At 40.3% G+C, this 19,886-nt stretch overlaps 1 protein-coding gene across 1 annotated transcript; it reads right to left on the minus strand.

Annotated features, from left to right (window-relative positions):
- Window positions 1–7,306: 7,306 nt before the first annotated feature.
- LOC139472607 (excitatory amino acid transporter 3-like) lies at window positions 7,307–13,973 on the minus strand. Its single transcript, XM_071255068.1, has 8 exons — window positions 13,929–13,973; window positions 13,393–13,588; window positions 10,363–10,570; window positions 10,022–10,215; window positions 9,356–9,482; window positions 8,785–9,018; window positions 7,897–8,091; window positions 7,307–7,319 (listed from the first exon to the last, which is right to left on the minus strand). Exons 1-8 carry the CDS (start codon window positions 13,971–13,973, stop codon window positions 7,307–7,309), a joined length of 1,212 nt encoding a protein of 403 aa, XP_071111169.1.
- Between the last annotated feature and the right edge of the window lie 5,913 nt (window positions 13,974–19,886).

Raw genomic sequence — 19,886 nt, forward strand, 5'->3', positions numbered from 1 at the left:
CGTGCGTTTAGTTTCGAACGTGGGCCCACCTCGAACTTTCGATAAGGCAAACGGAGTTAGCTCCCTTCTCGAAACACCGATAATGCGGTTTCGCCAGTGTTACTCTTCTTTAAGATCGGACCCCGCCGTCTTAAGGCACATGTGGGTTAGTGTTACTCTCCTTTAAGATACACACCCCGCCGTCTCAAGGCACGTGTGGGTTAGTGTTACTCCTCTTTAAGATACACACGCCGCCGTCTCAAGGCACATGTGGGTTAGTGTTACTCTCCTTTAAGATACACCAGACGCCGTCTTAAAGCACATGTGGGTTAGTGTTATTCCTCTTAAAGATACACACGCCGCCGTCTCAAGGCACATGTGTGTTTGTGATACTCCTCTTTAAGATACACCAGACGCCGTCTTAAAGCACATGTGAGTTAGTGTTACGGCGAAACCGCCTTATCATTGGTTCATATTGGGAAAGGGAGGTGACTCTAATTTCAAACGGGAGATATCTCCGTTGTTTCGTATTTGAGAGAAATGGCGTCAGTCACGCTGTACGTTGCTGGTCAAGCTATTACATGCCCAGCTTATGCCTAAGGTAAAACGTATCCTTAATAAAAAGTTTGAATGCATTATATATTAAGACATAAGCGGCGCACACGAAGCAGGTGAAACTCACTACAGATGTGCAACATAAGGTTTGAGACTAAATGCAATATCATAACACTATGTTGTTTCTATCTAGACATATTATGCCTGTTATGCACTTTAAAATATGTCGAGAACAGACAGATATATGTTGGTGACTATGGTTGAATGGGTCGCTCCTCAATCCGAAGACCTGGGTTCAATTCACGACAAGGGTACAATGAGTGAAGCCCATTTATGATGTTCCCGCAATGCTGTTCCAGAACTTTTACACAAAGCGGCATAAACCATGATCACGCTCAAACGCAAAATACCTGCAGTGCAGAAAACCCTCTTGATGTGATTTGAACAGCGACCATCTCTCTATCTTCTCTTCTCTTCGTAAGAAGATCCGGAGAAGGAACAGGAGGGACGTGCTGAATCCACCTGTGATGTTCAGTATCACACTGGTAAATTTTGGAACGAGAAAAAGAATTGTCTTCTTATACTTAAACGTAGGCTGAAATTAACGAAATTTGTTTTGTTAATATCTGTTCAATGTCAGTGATGACATTACGGCTTCCTTACACACTGGTACCTTTCTGTTTCCTAGATGCAAATTGATTGCATTTGAAATCACTAGCAATACTGATTTCTTCTTATTTATTGTCCCACGGGTCATGTTTTAATTGGTTACTCAATAAAACCTCAAATTTGAAAAAAATCTCCTAAATGAACCGAAAACATAAGTCAAACCTCAAATCCTTCAAATCCTTACTTCAAAATAATGATAAACAGGGTTGGTTCAAACAATGCATTCATGGCTTCTGATTGGCTTTCCTCGCCTGATAAACAGGGGCTGGTTTGATGCCGTCAGTGTTGTGATATTCAATTACGTCAATGGACTCGTACTCGCTAGGCTTGTGTTCCTCCGATATCTTCATCGAAGTCCTGATACTAAGTCGGTAATGTCAGCAAGTCTGTCTATAGCTGAGGTAACGTAGAGGCCATGGACGACAGAATGAAGTCTTTACTCTGTGGTGTGTTTGTGTGAAGTTTCATTTTGTAGTTTTTAGTTAAATGTTCATAAGTAAGTTTCAAAACCTTCATGTTGCGGACATTGGACTACGATGCGACCACCCGTTGGACTGAGTAAATGTTTTCCAATTTGATGTTGATTATTCTGTGAGTGATCCTGTTTCATATTTATATCATATAAGGAAATATTTAAAAAGTGAATGTAACACACCATATATAAGCTTGTCAACGATCGTCCACTTGAAATGATTGTCGTTTTTCAAGGAATATGAATTGAAAACATTGTTTTGCAAACAGGAAAAAAACCTTTGAAATGTCATCTTTCAAAACAGATCTTTCTTGCTCGTCATGCCGAAACCCAGGTTCCATTCCATATATGGGTACAATGTGCGAGTCCCATTCCTGGAGTCCCTTGCTGGAACATTGTAAAATCATAATCCTCACCCCATGGTAACCATATTCGAAAAACAGTATAGGCTACTGATTGTCAATTTATGTAGATACAATAATGACACAGTGTGTGTGATTAGAGTGCAGGGTGGTATAGCGTGTGTATCCTGTGAATATATGTTTGTTTTTTTTTCATATATAGTTTTCCTTTACCGAAATATCTTTTTCACTTAGGCCACACATAGCAAATCTCAAGAACATAATATTTGAAAAATGTTTTGTCCTGTGACGTCGAATCCCCTACATGGGCACACTGGCTGTGAAACTTATATGAATAGATCGCTGAAAGATATTTGAAGCCGTGGGGCGGTCGGGTAGCCTAGTGGTTAAAGCGTTAGCTCGTCACGCCGAAGACCCGTGTTCGATTCCCGACATGGGTACAATGTCCATTTTTGGTGTCCCCCGACATGATATTGCTGGAATATTGCTAAAAGCGGCGTAAAACCATCCTCACTCACAGTTTGAACGCGTGGCAGAGTTGAAATATTGACAGAAATGCTCTAAGCGGGGTATAATCTCAGGCTTAATCATTCATTTATTATTATCGGTTAGAGCCTGATGAGATTGCTAAATAACGGTTATGAAATATACAGGACCAGCATGTCACCTGTTGTCAAACCGTTTGCATAGTGTGTGTCTATATGATGCAGATTCAAAGGAACTATTATATAATATTTACAGATGAATCTCTGTTCAGCCAAACCGACAAACTGTGACCACAGAATAGGAAAAAAACACACGAATACCACGTTTCACAGTCTAAATGCTGATACAAGTTATGAAACAGTCTCTGTACCTATACCGCTTGTTTAAAGTATATTCGTAGTCATTCTACCCATACACTGTTATCTATCATTCAGTGTAAATTGTTTCTGAATTAAGTGATTCATGAGTTGGTGCAAGTGTGAATAAAGTATTGACTGGTTTTGTCTCTAAGATTAACGCCATACACAGCAATATTTCCGCTATATGATGCGGTCTGAAAATCATTGAGTGTGGACCAGACAATCCAGCAACGTCCCTCGCCGTCGGGGTACCATGACATGCAATCAATAATGTATAACATTACAGAGTAAACATCCATAGACACTTGTAGCATGATGTAAAATAAGTTTGTTTCAAACTCGCTATGCTTACACCGAGGTGACTGTCAGGTTGACGCATTCTAAACAACACCCAAACGCTCTTTCTTGCACATGTCATGCAACTGTCATTGTGCGTGATATCAAGAGGTTTGATAACGGACACGATTAATATCAACTTGTAAAAGGAACACATTCATTCATTTATTCAAGGTGATTTATCTAGTATAGTACATAAATCTCATTACATGTCACTGTTTCTGGTGGAAAACGGCTACTGTTGTTCGGGTACAGAGAAAAGAATGAAACAGTAAGTTTCATTTTACAGCATGACGTGTTCCAACTAGAAAGTATCAAAAGAGTTGATAAAATAGTAAGACTTACATAGACAAGTTGATGGTGTTTTTCAAGGTGATTTATCAGTAAAAAACATGATCACTTTTGATTCCATGCACATTATGATATAACATTGAACACCTTGAAAATTCGTAATGAATGCAATACAAAATCTTCAGATACTCATGGTGTTTACGGCTACAACCATTTCAGACAATACTCGGCTGGTATACTATTGGTAAACCAAGATATATCCGCCCACTGGCGCGTACCGTTGTGAAGAAAGGAGTAGCGGGTGGTCCGTGACAAGTAGCCGGATATATGCGTGTCCTGTCTCGACGAACAACGAGTTCTCGTGGCGAGTTCCATAGAACAAAATAGAACGTGCTGACTCTGAAAATGGGGACAGCACATTTGCATAGATAACAACAATCTCGTTACAATGAAGGGAATTCATTTGCTGAACAAATGGAATACTTTTTTTTACCCAGGAGAGCAATACTGAGTAGTGTCATGTCATTCATCAAATGATAATGAAGGTTGAGGGGAGGTGAAATGGGGTTTAACGTCGCGTCCAAGATTATTGCACTTATATAGCGACGTGCATGTACGTGTGTGTGTTTGTGTGGCTGCTTGTACTACTCTGGACTGATGCCGATTTATAGTGCTAGCTCACTGAAATACCATGCTGCAAGTTAACATGAATACCCCACTCAGATACCGACTCCGAGCCGACTAGTCCTTGTTTTAGCCCCTTAATGCCGAGCGCCAGACAGGGTAACAACAAGTACCATCTTTTAACGTCGTTTGGTATGACGCGGTTGGGGATCAAACCCCGGACCCTCCCCTCTCCGGGCGGACGTTCTACCACTAGACCACCGAGGCGGTCTAATGAAGATTGAGACCTTGAAGTTTTGATAGTTGATTCAATGACATACTCCTTCATTAATACCATGTGATTTTTATGGGCTTCAGCATACTGTAAACGTGATATTGCTAACTGGATTTATATTGAGATAACTGGATATTCATAGCACTAGTCTTTACATTCGGTTGCGGTTTCTGTATCAGCTTATCACACCGACCTCTTTATAGTCTCATAATCAGTACGTGTGTACACGTGAGTGTAGTCAATTTCATCGTCATGGCTTGCACGTACATACTCTCTACCTGTAACAAATATGTATTTGCCCATATTCTGTGTACCGCCTCTGTCTCAAACGCGTTTTGTGAGTTGGTTCACCTTATCCTGGTTTACCAGAAAGTATTTGATTTAGTTACAGCGTTAACCACTAACCCAAAGATGTCCAATATTTTCATTGTAGTCGAATTGACTTTGTGAAAAATAATAATTGACTATTTTCGACAAAGTTACCAATAGAGATGTCTTCGTATCTGTGAGATAGTTCTTATGATCATGTTATTGTGAAGCGTTCTATCGTTTAACAATCTACCCGTGTAACACTGGTTTACTCAAATAGGGGTGTATCAACTGCCAGGGTGAGAGAGAGCTTTATTTCAGCAAAGGGGCCACCAGCCCATTATACAATACATGATATAAAAATTAGACAATGTCAGCGCCAATGAGAAAGTTATTACGCTTTTAAAAGCAAGAAATATAAATGTAGCTAAAGTATTAATTATGCATGGGGTTTAAGATGTACAGAGAGTTACAAATTTATCAAAAGTTACATTTGTGTAAAAATAATAAGGTAGAACATTACGTCTAAAACTGTCATAGTATGGACATTGTAAACAAAAATGAAATTCAGATTCCACTAAAGGTCTTACACAAAATAGGCATAGTCTCTTAGCTCTAGGTATATTGTACTTCCTTTCATCTCCAATGGCAAAGTTTGACCAGAACATCTAAATTTACTCAAATCAATACGATAGGCACTTACTGGAATACAATCTAGATAATTTTCAAATACATTATATTGCTTAATACAAAAATATAAAGAAAGTTTTGAGTAAGTTTTAAACTGCTAGACCTCTGTTGGTTATCTATATCAATACATCTTATCTTAAAGTTATTAATAAAACCAATATGATTTACTCTTTGACTATCCCAAACATGGCCAAAAGCATAATGTTTTGCTTTTAATGCCCAACAACTTATTCCTTTCTGTCAGATTGTATTGATATGAATAAGCATGATTAAGGATCATATTAGTTTTTTTAGATACAAGTCGCAGCCAATATTTGACAATACGAACATTTTGATTGACTTTAAGTGAATAACGTCCAAGCCCACCACAAGCAACTATATATTCAAACCTTTTCCTTGGTATATAACGCATATTGCTTGTTTCTTTAACCAATCCTTGGCAACATTTTTAGATACTTTAGCTGCTGCGGCTTTTGTATTGCTGCCATACCTTTTCAATATCCTCGCTGGCTATATGAAATTTTATCCATTATTAATCAATATTGATGTTTCTTTAATAGTTCCATTTAGATTAATATTTATATAAGTGTATATCAATGGACAATTACAAGCAAACAAAAAAAGAACTTGAAAAAGCTCTCGAAGCATTTATGCTCCGGGATAAAATTATCAAATGGCGAGAATTACCACAAGGTGTATATTTTATCACGGATAACAAGCCATCCAAATACGCTTATCAGTTGTTTCTTTCTATGTGAAGACGAGAAAGGTCCCGTAGTAAAATGAACAAAGAACTAAGTAAAACTGTTGAATGTAACTATGTCCAAAATAATGGTATGCTTACGAGTAAGAATAATAATAGAGAATATTTTCATTACAATTTAGCTTCAGGTTTCCTCGATACATATGGATAGTCATCATATAATTCACATAAACTTAAGACCCCCATAGAGGCATTGATAGGGTCCGGGAATGGTTCAGGTGGTGGTGAGCCAGGATCCCCATCATGTATACTACTGCTTCAAATAAAATTGCGTCGCCCAGTGTAGATGATCTGATCAGTAGTCGAGATCTATTGTGTAACGAAACGGGTATTACTTCGCGAAGTGCATCAAATCATGTGAGAACCTTCATTAAAAACATGAAAAGATTTGGAAAATATCTCTGGTCGCTAAGTTGTCGGCTCACATGCTTTGCAAAGTTTGCAATCGGCCGAAATATGCACGGCAGTTTACGAAAAGGATGTTGATTTTGGTACGCGATTTTGATTGGACTATGCATGGTCGACTACATTATGATATTACTGTGATCACTGCATACGGTTTTAGGTAAGCGTCCTGTTGATACGAGAAAGGGGAACCCCGGGTCAATGTTGCAAGCAATTTCAGAAAATAATGAGTGAGTTTACTTCGATTGCAAAAATAGGCAAATAGCAATAGGCTTCACATCATGTACCCAAGTGCGGAATCAATATGGGCCTTCGGGCTGACGAGCGAACGCTTTAACCGCTAGGCTGCACCACTGCCCCTATCAGAAACTGTATCCTTTTTTTCTGGCAATATATATAAATTGGTCATCTTCTGAAAAAAATAAGTTGTTAGTGTCGGCAAATAATTAATAGTTTCAGTTTGATGTTAGTTTGCGTATCTCTTGGTAATATTTCACTGTGAAAGTATTATCCATTTTCTATATGTTAGCCGTTCCTGAGCCTTGCCCTTTCCTAACAAGTTTGAGTTATCACCATTATCATTGCGTTGTGTAAAGAGAAAGGCAGGCAACAGCTTCCATCAGGTGCGACATATTAGATCAAGAACGTGCTATAAACACTCCGTGCACGCATGAAAAAGCGAAATTGAAGAAGGAATTAATCAATCCGGATGCGTGGGATTAAGCACTTCCGCTAGGAGCCTAACCTGTAATCATAAAAAGGCGAGAGCTGTCCAATGAAAGCTGAGAAATAGAAACACGGACAGACGCAAGGTCATTCAAGACGAGGGTGGGGCGTTCTCTTGCAGTAAATTCCGATGTCAAATAACGGTGTACTTATAGTACGAATGTGTCCAGGAGACGTTGTATATTCGTCCATATACGGAAAAACGTTTTTGCGTTTGCAGTGTAATATTAACTATAACCTGATATTGAATATTGATCAAAAGATCTCGAGCAAAGTGATCAAACATACACGTTGTTGTTAACAGACCCGTGAAAATCCGGGGTAGAATAGGTGTTCAGCAACCCATACTTGCCGTAAAAGGCGACTATGTTTGGCGTAAGAAGTGCCTAAAGGGATCAGGTGGTCAGACTCGCTGACTTGGTTGATGCATGTCATTATTCCCAATAATGTCGATCGATGCTCATGATATTAATGACTGGATTGTCTAGTCCAGACTCGATTATTTACAGACCGCCATCATATAGCTGGAATATTGCTGAGTGCGACGTTAAACAACAAACCAACCAACCAATGTTGTTAACATCACATTGTTATACCTGTTTGCTACTAAATCTGCAAATGCGAGCATCCTCTGATTCATCTGGGCCAGGAGGATAGGTGTGACAGCCTGAATAATGGCCAAACCATCCATATTAATTGTTGCTCCTATAGGCAACACGAACCGACAGATGGTCTTGTTGAATTTCAGCTTCTCTTCACAGCAGCGTAGAGTAACAGGCAGGGCCGCTGCGCTAAAACAGAATTTGAACACGCTTAACGACACTATCATGTGCCTGTGCCTTATATCTTATTGCATGTTGGATTATGACCTCAGTATTTCATGGTTGTCACAAAAAAAAAGAAGATGTTAATTGTCATCATGAGGGTAGTAAGCCCAAATGATGCAGTTCATAGACATTTACCTCTCTTAGAGTCTTGCTATTGTGTGTATTGCGTGTGCTTCCGGTAGGACACGACATACTTACCTTTTTGGCGAACGCCTGGTGTCATCACTGATTCCCAGTGGTCCTTACATATAATTTTCACAGCTAATTTGGCCTGTGGGCATTATAGAATCTAGAAGGTTATTCCTTTGCATTTAAAATTGATATGGATCGTGGTGACAAAACAGTGCGCCCTCAGGCTACAGTTAGACTGTGTAGAGGAATGAAAGCTGAGGACATTCAGTTAATCCCGTCCAAGTCCTAGACATGCAATCATGCTCTTGGCACAAACCGTATAACATCAAATTTCAAGATAATAAAGTGAACAGTTTTTTCGAAGCCATGACTGGGCACCACAATGATAGGATGGATACGTTATCAATACACCACAGTTTCAATATCAGCGACAAAAGTTAAAATCCAATCCTAATCAAAGTCGGCGAGGCATAATGTTGATGATGACAAGGATTCCCACTACCCTACAACAAACAATGTTCGAACCTGGAACTTGTACCCAGTCCAGTCAGAAGAGACTCCATCATGCCCAGGGACACACGGAAAGGATTTCTCCTGGTCAGTGTGAAGTAGATTGTTGGCAGCACGATCAGTGCATGGATGGCTAAACCAAGGAGACCAGTGACCATGTACATAGTCAGTGATTTAGCTGCTGCTTCTAAGTCCGGTACTTCAAGAATTTTGTTCATAATGATGAAAAATATACCAATAGGATTGTACCTGAAAGACATAACAACATACATTTTGTAAGCCGAGTGAGACAACGTCTTTGTGCTACGTGGACGAGGCTACGTTCATTATTCATCCAAATGCACACATTACGCACACATCATTGGCAATATCAAACTATCCACTTGTCTGATCTCTTCGTTTCACACTTTTACCATGCTTACAAAATCCAATGATGGCTTTTGAGTTCTTTAACTGTCACCTTTATTCTTGAATATCTGACTTTATATTTGGATTTAAAGCAAAATCAATGTGAACACCAGCTTTTGATACATTCAGAGTGATTATAGTTATATTTTGTTAAAAGCTGATCAACTGTTATAATTACCACATAACCAGCTTTGTCATATTCATGGTTATTTCATTCAGAATGTTATAGAAGTCAAGCATAGCACGTCCAGACTCGCCCATTCTATTTAGCATCACACCAAACACCGCAAAAAACATCAGGATCCCTATACAAATGTATAAACCAGACTTCCTGCAGCACAGTCATTGGTCAGTAGCATACACTATCAACATATATGTCACAGCGTCAGAATGCACTGTATAATTTATACCTTAATATGTTGATGACATAATTACTAAAATAAGCAGGTTCTGAAAGGCATGCAACAAGGGCATTATGATCTATCCATAACAAGAGGGTGAAAAGGTTATCCATTTAACAGGAGAGTGAAAAGTTTGTACATATATCTATCATATGTTACGAAATATTCATAAACTTGATGTATATTGTATACATGTTGTTTAAAATATTGTACATATTTCTGAATTTGTTTGCAAGTTTTAAGAAATAGTTGAATATGGTAAGCGTGAGTAAGTAACAAATTAACGTTACGTCGACAATATTTCCACCATATAACGACCAGACATTCATAAGACTGTCTTTATAATTCAAACAATCTATACAATCGTTAAACTATAGACCTACTTTATTACATGTATGATACAACCTCGTTTATATGTATCTTACCTTCGGTCCCTCACTTACCTATGACATTCATGCCGTCTTGGTAGTTTATGGATTTCGGCCAAATATACCCACCATATTTGAAGTTGTTTGAACTGTGATTAGTCTGTGATAGCGATGTTTCACTAGTGTTCACAGGCTCAGCTATATTTTTGGTAAATGATGTTTTGGAGTGTTGGAATGAAGCTTGCATGATGTTTTCGGGGACGATATTTCTGATAAAGGAACATTCATTTGTTACATCATACTTGCATAGTCCAACTTTACAAAATATTGGAGCCTAAGTGTATTGTAATGGATGAATTGTGTGGGGTTTTTGTAATAAAAAGAGACATTTTCATAAACATCAAAAGAAGGCTTACCGCAATAGGACTAATATGGCGTCCGTGGTTACTGGGAATGGCTTGTCAAAGACTCTATCGGGACTTGGGTCAGCTTTGGTAACCTCCCCTGATTGCATACTGACAGCCAGTCCGATTACGAGGACAGTGGCAATAATAGTGGCGCAGATGTAATACACCAACGCCATGATTCCTAACTTTCCACCTGACTTGTTTAGATTTGCCACACCTTTTAAACATTGGTTAGATATAAATGGTTCAGAGGACAGGTGATAGATGTTACATTTACAAATACTCATACTTTGCTACAGGACGTTTGGCCATTTGCATTTATTTTTTTTTTAAATTCTAATGTATGGATACCATTCTTTTTAATAAGCCATGTTCATCGTTGCCATTTAGAGTTTCCTACCCACTATGACAGGTGGCCGCTAGCCTGAAAATATGTAAATAGAAAGTTGTCAGATGGCCGACATGAGATCCTTTGCCAACATGGGGTATTTCCTATTTACGAATTTGGTGTCAAGGATATTTCAACCATGATCCCCTCCATGACTGTACCACAGTAGAAGATGTATTTACAGAATCATGGTTTAACTTTTACACGATTCATTCATTCTGAATTGGTCACATCATAGCGTTTCACCCTTATGCTTCCCTAACACTGTGACATATGAAAAACTGCCCTTTCCGCACACTTAAATCGGCATATATTTAACAGAAGCCACATTATGACAGAAGAAGGCTTCTTGGTTTCAAGACCGTCTTTTGTTTCCTGAGATGCATATCAACCATGTGAATTGTGTTTATGCTTCGTATACCATTGGAGTTTTCAAGGTATTTGTAAACTCAATGAGTTTGTAAACACCTGTCTAAAAAATCGAATAGTGATCTTGCACAAAGGCCTTTGATTCAAGTTGAAGGTCGAAATTTAACATTTTGTTGGTCCCCCTGGGCAACGCATACCATTTAAACCCCCCTGTCCTCTGAGCCTTATAACAGATAGTGAATACTATCCACGTGAGTTTTACTTTGCCTTTGCCATACATAAAGAATGTTAGAAAGGATTGAAATATATCACTGCTTCAGAACATAAACAATTGCATACAGTGAAACCATGTTTGCAAAAAATTAGATATATACATGTTGACATAATTTCAGATCGGATGGGAGCTTGTAGGCATATAGCTGTATCTCTGTCTGACCAGTATGCCGGCCTCATACATTGCCACTTTCGTGATATCCACGGAAATGGGTATAGAAGTGACAAACATAAAAACATTTTAAGGTCGAACCGGGATTCAAACCCATGATATTGGTTTTGGGTGATCATACTAGACATGTCCAAGTGATGCAGGCCTCCACAGTGAATTGAGGCGCCACTGTGCCACAAGTGCCCACAGCAGTAAAAACTGGAAACGTAGACTTTGTCATACTTAGATGCACTAAATATGCTATTTGACAAGACAAGACTGATCTTTAAGATCTTCGTCTGAAACCCATGTTGTCACTGAGACATTCGTATTTGATATCCATTATATTTGTATCCATTAAATTCAGTATTTCATCGTAAAGTGTAATTTTTGTTATTTTCATTGTATATACTAAACCAAATTGAAAACTTCACAATCCTAAAATTTAACATTTTGACCAGTTATCATTGTAGGCCCTTATTGTGTATTTAAACAGTAATGGTCACGTGTTGTCTTTAGATAACACCCGTTTTTGTGCAGGTGATTCGATCAAAATCATGTGCAAAGCACTAAAGTGGCAAAAGTCGTTTTCACGTGCAACTGGTCACGTGGCCATAATACCGTAAGTGTTTTAAGCCATACTTGTTAGCAGTCATTAAAAAAGAGAGAAAAACACAAAACAACAAAAGTCTTTACGGCCATTTGTGATGCCACGGCTTTCAAATGGGCTACGTGAACGTGCCATCGGCATGTTGCAGACGGGAACGTCCGTAGCTCAAGTCGCAAGGACGGTGGGTTGTAGCCGACGGACTGTAGTCGACGGACTGTTTATTATTTACAGACGCGTCTACAGCAAACGGGTACCACCGCTGATCGCCCTCAACCAGGTCGACCACGTGTGACGTCACATGCAGAGGATCGTCAGATTGTCTTACGTTACCTCCGTAACCGATTTTTGACGGCTACATCAACCAGAAATGAACTGTTTAGGGGTAGACTGAGTGCGCAAACTGTTCGAAACCGACTGAGAACTGCTCACCTTCAAGCATGACGGCCATACTACGGGCCGATTCTGACTCAATTACACAGACGTGAACGTCAATTGTGGACACAGCGACACTTACGATGGACTCAGAGGAATTGGAATCAAGTCGTCTTCAGTGATGAATCCCGATTTAATCTTCGATTTGCTGATGGTAGGGCGAGGGTGTGGAGGCGCCGTCATGAACGTTACGCCCAGTGTTGTGTACAGGCAGTTGACAGATTAAGTATCATGGTGTGGGGTGCTTTCTGTGGCAATCCACATTCCAGGCTTCTTGTCATCCGTGGCAACCTCAACGCTGCTGCTGAACCGCGACCAGGTACTGGCACCAGAACTTCTACCTTTTATGGCAGCACATGGACCCGGTTTGATCTTCCAACACGAAAATGCCAGACCCAACACAGCAATTTTGACAAGGAATTTCCTTCAGAATTTCCACAGAATTTGCAAGATCTTGGCACCATTTTGCAGCAACAATGGCGTCGTCTTCCCAGTCATGTGTTCACAAGCATCACAAGGTCCATGCGGAGGCGTTGTGTTGCAGTTGTCAACGCACATGGTGGCCATACACGCTACTGAACTTGTGTGCCATCAGATTCTCGTGCTTGGGACTTATGATTTAAACTGTTGATGTTATTGCCGAATACCGTAGGTAACCACCGTTAATTATAAACCCTATTTTGGACATTAATGATTAAAAATTACGTTCTCTGATACATTTGTCCGTTTCATATCATATATAGGATTACTTTTAGAAATGTGAAGTTTTTAATTTGACTCATTATATTAGGTGAATTCTGTATTGGCTTCACTGACCTGTGACCATACTGGCGGTGACGAGAGGCAGCAATAACATCTTGAACATGCGCATCAGCAGGTCCCCGGGGACACCGATAAGGCTGACAGTGTCTTGGGTGGGTTCTAGCCGACCAGTCAGCATTCCAAGAATCACTCCAAGGACTACTGATGTGATGGTGGTTATCAGGAGCAAGTTGGTTTTCAGACATCGGAGCTGAAAATACCGTCACATGGTAAAAGTGGTGCTGCTTCATCCGATCCTTGAAAGTTGTGGTCATCATCTTGTGTGGTTTCAGAGTTCTATTTTGAGATGTTAGTTATTTCATAAAATATTATCAACATTTTGGTGTAGAATAAGCACAGAAAATGTATCGCCAACTCCACCATTACAACGAATTTGCATGTAGTAAATGTAATACAACACATTTAGAAATAGTCAAACGGTTGACAGTGTGTTTTAACATAATTTGATTACCTTTCTTTTCCAGTTTATGTGTAAAGCCCATTTCTGGTGTCCCCCGCCATGATAAATGGCGGCGTAAAACCATACTCACTCTCTTCCAGTTGGATGAGTTGTTATCTGCTCTGAAGACTTGCATCGGAGTGGCATCGTCTGTGCTTTGCCTTTCAATAAAATGTGAATAAATCAGTTTTATTCAGGGAAAGCAGCGTTTTTCTCGTAACATGTTAGTGGTGAAACCTTTCGAGTACTAACTCATGAATACTGTCATCAAATGGAAGGGAATATCCACGAATGAATTGGTAAGTGAGTGACTTTGGTTTGAGGCCACTCTGTATCCATGTGTGACACCAGGCCTGACAAGTATTTTCATGTTGGAAATAAGTGGATCATAACAATCAAGTATATATCAGCTGGTCTCCTTAAGGCTGAATCTGTGTGTATGAAAATTAAGGAGACCCAAAAACATGTATATTTTGTATTTTTTAATATATATTTTTCATCTTTTAGCTATCGATTGTCAGGATGATTTAGAGTTAAAATGCTTGTTTCAGATATATATATTAATAATGAGTAGGCGGTAGTGTAGCTGGGCATAGACGATATCTACGATATTCGTACTTACTACGTTATGGGTAATATCTGTTGTGTCCCACGTGGGACCCAGCAAAATCCTTGACCAGTTCTCCTTCACCTCTACCGCTCTAAACACAAGTGAAGCCCACGTGCACATGCTGTCGGGGTCATCATCGTTGTAAGGACATCAGACAATAGATTATTCGGTGTTCCTATTTAAGCTGTAAGGGTACTATCGGTGTCTATAGATTAACGCTGGGTCTGTGAAAATATATACTTTTGATAGACACAAATAACTCCATTAAGAATTGAAATGAAGCCCCAGTGTCAACTTGATTGGTGATCGACCTCCCCCATTTTTGGTAGGCAACAAACTCCATCTCTTCAAGAGATCCTAATTCATTAGAAGGTTTGACAGGCTCGTTTGTTTTACTCTTCTAGATTGTGCTATCGGTACCGAATCATATTGAGAACTACTTAATTTTGAGGTTGAATAAAAGTGAGTAAGTGAGTTGGATTTAAGGCCACTTTTAAATCATAGGTTTCTGGCGTGCACAAGGGACACAACTCTGCACAGCGAATCACGGCGCCTTGGACGACTGGGCCGCCCGTGCCCCCTGTTGATTTAGATGGTGTCACAGAAGGAGGTGAAGGTTCAGAAGTCTGTGCAGCTGTTATGGGATCAACAGTCTCTGTAGAAGACTCGGAAGGTAAGAGGGTCTCGGGACTGATAGAACTGACCCATGTCAATTTCATTTTTTTTTCCAAACTGTCCATTTCTTACTGTATAAAGGATGAGATCCAGAAGAGTTTTAGACTTTTTGAAATCACTGTTCCAGTCCCCAGTGACATTAGAAGTATCACTACAATGTGCACATGTGATTTGTATGTGCAGTAATATATCCCATGGTCAAATTGCTTACATTTCAAACATCTCTATTGGTTTGGGATGAACAACTCTACATCAATTTTACAATAGTCTGCTTATTCTGTTTTGCTGCTGCTGGTGAAGTAAAGGAAAACAGGTATGTATTTGTTGGGATTGTTTCGGTACCGTGACACCTGGTAAATCTTTTCACAAATGTAACCCCTTTCATTTTCATTTCAGAAGCTATATCCAGTTCTGTTATATCTTCAAAGAATCGCGATCTCTGATGATGCCTCTGTCTGTTGGTTCTGGTTGGAGATACATTTACGGAAACTCCAACGAGTGCATCGATTGACATCAGGTTTGTTACTTGTTGCAATTTTGCACATTCAATGGGTAATGATCCTGTTCTCAATCTTTTGATATGTTTTACGTCACTCGCTTTTCCACAGATGCCCTTAATAATTGCAAAAGGGTTAAATTTAATCAGGGTCTTTTGGGGTGTTTCAATGTTTCAATCTCGAAGAATCTTGGCAAGTACTCTACTGATTTAAACTAACGTTAAACATATAAAGAAGTCGTTTCATTTATTCTAGTTGGAGGGTTGCCGAATATGAAGGTACAATGAAAATATTTTTGTTAAGTATGTATGTTTACGCAGTTGAACATTATATACTATCAACAAAAAGAAGCGCATAGGTGTTGCTGATATGTCAAAACGAAAATAATACCTATTGTATTCATATTATCGTCAAAATATGTATCAATATTGGTAAGAACATCAATTGACACACTTCCGCTTGCAACAAATCGATTTTGCCTGAAAATGTTGACTTTATTGTGATGTTTTGAGAATGAGTAAGAAATGCATCGCCACAACGCAACAAGTGGCATCTTGCACGTTGAAATTGGGCAGGAAAAGCATGCAGTGTTTGGCAATAAAAAGCAAGCTTGCTTTCGGAAATAGGCATTCGTTCAGAAGGTGTTTCCAAGCAAAATGAACATGCCACGTCTTGATGCTGCCACAAGGAACATCGCTATTGGAAGACTGCAGGCTGGAGAGTCCCAATCTTCCGTTGCCCGACGTTCGCCAAATCACAATATCATGGCTTGCAGCTCGCTACAACCAAACAGGCACAACAAATGACCGTCCCCGTACAGGAAGACCTAGAGTCACCACACCAGCCCAGGATCGCTACATCCGGGTCCTCCATTTGCGTGACCGTACTGCTACGGGTGAGAGCACTGCAGCCAGGGTGCCAGGACTTAGGAGGATATCAAGCCAGACTGTACGGAACAGGCTGAGAGAACATGGACTGAGAGCCAGGAGACCCTACGTCTCCGTTGGTGTAACAATGTGACTGCCTGGAACCTTCGCAACTGGCGACGCATTTGGTTTAGCGATGAGTCCAGATTCCTGTTGCATCAAGTGGACAGATTTGGTGGAGGGAGTGTGATGATGTGGGCGGCAATATCCTACATTGATCATACCGATCTTGTCTACGTCCAGGGAAACCTGACGGCTGTACGCTACAGAGACACCATCCTGCTACCACACCTCCTGCCAGCCATTGACGTCCAACGTGAGATTTTCCAGCAGGACAACGTCCGGCCTCACACGTCAACGTGCTCCTCTGGCCGGCCCGTTCCCCGGATCTTAACCCAATAGAGCACCTGTGGGATGAACTTGATCGCCGTCTCCGTCAGCGTCAACATCAACCCCAAACTCTCCAGGCACTAGCTGCATTTCTGCAAGAGGAGTGGCGGAGGATTCCCAAGGCCGTTATCCAGCGTCTCATCCAGTCCATGACAAGGCGTGTGAGAACTGTTTTTCGTGCACGTGGTGGGCACAACAGATATTGATACTCCATTCACGTTTGAGGAATATTGTGAATGCCTTACCTCAAGTTATGGACATCATTGTATAGACATTGATCTCTCCTAAACGGATGTAACAGTTCATGTACTCAAGGTCATTTTCTACCAAGTTATTCATGTTTGAATATTCAACATTTTTTAAGCAAATACGGGTTATGCGTTTCTTTTTTTAATAGTATATTACTACACGCCAATTTAATTGAAAAACAGGGGGTATAGCAATCAGCATGTATTTCCGTCTGTCAGCCATCCAATACGTGAAGAAAGTTCTTGTATCCGTCTGTATAGAGCAGTGTAGTGGAGAACTGGTGCCGTTGATGATTTCGGATTTTTATTCTCTTTAGTTGTCTTTTTTAGAAATAATTTTTCATGATGAAAACAAGTTGCAGAACTCCAAAACCGTTGACTATTTCATGTTGAAACTTGCCACATAGATCATTCCGGTGGTGAACTGGTGCCTTTTGATTATTTGGGATTTTGAAAAATACTGAACAGCATTATTTTTCACTGGACTGAAGATATCCCACGATAATGAACCAAATGTATAGTGTAAGTAGCCAAACTGCACCTGACCGGGTGGATATGTCATCACCTGATGACTTGTTTCTACTGGAGGCCCAGTAACTACATAAAAAAAAAGAGAGACACATCTAAATTCAAGTCAGTGATTTCATGGTCCGTCGTATATGTGTGAAATGAATATAATATTTTTCCTGGATATTGCTGAATGTGGTATGAACCAGGGTATTCACACACATACTCAATTATCGTTATCCTCGCTCCACAATCATGTACAATCGGTATGTATATATATATATATATATATATATATATATATATATATATATATATATATATACTCTTCAAAAAAAGAAACTTGACATGTTAAACCACTTTTTGCCAAATATCTAAAATAGTTACATTAAATGGGAACAAAATAAGTCAAACAGAAAGACGATGTGTCTATAATTCGCGAAAACACATGCAAAGCACATAAACGTAGCGTTTGGGTATCAATTTTACAGCTTCATCCAAACGCAAACGCCTGTAAAAAACGTGCAGCACAGGATCCTGCATTTAGGCATGCAGCCCCTCCCCTGCTGAATGGGTATAAAAATCCACATCAACGGCTGTCCATACAGTCCTTATGACGGCAGTAGAGGCGGTGACCGAACGCCAAGACTGAATGCAGCTCAATGGAGCAACGCCATTAGGAGATTACAAGCTGGAGCAACTCAGCCAGAAGTGGCCAGGCACTTTGGCGTATCCAGACAGACAATCTCCGCACTGTGGACCCGATACAACAACACCAACAGATTTGACGACAGACCAAGGTCAGGAAGACCAAGGATCACAACCAAAGCACAAGATCGATACATCCGGCTGCGACACCTCCGAGACCGCACTACCACAGCCACGTATACAACTACACAGATCCCTGGGGTACGCAGAATATCAGATCAAACGGTACGCAACAGACTGAGGGAGGCTGGACTTTTTGCACAAAGACCTGTTCCACGTTATGTATTGACCCCACGTCATCTGGCGGACCGTCTGCTTTGGTGCTATTAGATGGTTAGATTAGCACGTTTCCTACTCACACGTGCTGATGGGCGCGCAACTCTCACAGACGTCTGGGTGAACGTTACGCCCCCAACTGTGTGCAGCAGGTTGTCCCATTTGGCGGCGGGAGTGTCATGGTATGGGCCGGAATTCATCACGGTGGTAGGACACCTCTCGTGCATGTGGCAGGTGCATTGACAGGTGTGCGTTACAAAGACTTGATCCTACAGCCTTACGTTCTTCCTCACGTTAACGTTCATGGCGGACAGTTCCAGAAGGACAACGCTCGAGTGCATATTGCAGTGTTTGTCAGGACTTCTTACAGCACAACAACATCCAGACATTACCTTGGCCTAGCCCGGTCACCAGTTTTGTCCCCGATTGAGCATCTGTGGGACGAGTTGGATCGACGCGTTCGCAGAAGGAATCCACCGCCCCAAACACTTCCGGCGCTTCTTGATGCACTTCAGCATGAATGGCAGCACATCCCACAGCGTGTTATTGACAACTTGATTGCATCTATGGGTCGTGTATGTTCATGTAACCTCTCTTTTAGGGAACTATTTTATTCCGGGACGGCATATTAAGGCTAGTAGTAATTCAAGGCACCATGCGTGTATAAGATTTGTTATTATATGTGTTTAACAAATATGGTTTTGGGAGTTATTAAAATGCACTGACAAAAGTATATTCTGATCAAATCAACTGGATAATTGAATATGCTTTCTTTTACATATTACACAACGTCACTACACATAAGTTGGACAATTGCAGTAACTCACTACGGTGATACATGGACGAGTATCAACAATATGTTCCTACAGGTAATACATGCAATACATTCAGGCATTATTGTTAATCACACCGTATAGACGCGGAATGCAGTTGAACTCATCACCCATCCCATTATTGATAATCTTTCTTGAAGAGCTATGAAATGAGAAGCAGGAATAGTGCATCTGTACACTTTATCTTTTAATTGGCAGGTTCGACTTCTATTTCATAACTCAGTTTTATTTGCATGGATCACTATGGAATCTTGGAAGGGACATTGTCGCTATGTCGTCCTGTAGCACTGTCTTGACGACCTTTCAAAAACAAGCAAAACGTGTCGAAATTAACCAGAGCGCGACAATTCGACAACGTGGTATTTTGGCCATTTGTCGT

Source organism: Haliotis cracherodii, unplaced genomic scaffold (genome assembly GCF_022045235.1).
Source record: "Haliotis cracherodii isolate W230 unplaced genomic scaffold, xgHalCrac1.p SCAF_25, whole genome shotgun sequence".
NCBI classification, from domain to species: domain Eukaryota; kingdom Metazoa; phylum Mollusca; class Gastropoda; order Lepetellida; family Haliotidae; genus Haliotis; species Haliotis cracherodii.

Excerpts from the sequence above, each read along its gene's own strand:
- LOC139472607 (XM_071255068.1), bottom strand. The coding sequence starts at position 13,973 with ATGCAAGTCTTCAGAGCAGATAACAACTCATCCAACTGGAAGAGA. Across the intron at positions 13,589-13,928 it reads ACTCATCCAACTGGAAGAGA|CTCCGATGTCTGAAAACCAA; the intron begins GTGAGTATGGTT and ends CGGTATTTTCAG. Across the intron at positions 10,571-13,392 it reads CACCGCCAGTATGGTCACAG|GTGTGGCAAATCTAAACAAG; the intron begins GTCAGTGAAGCC and ends AATGTTTAAAAG.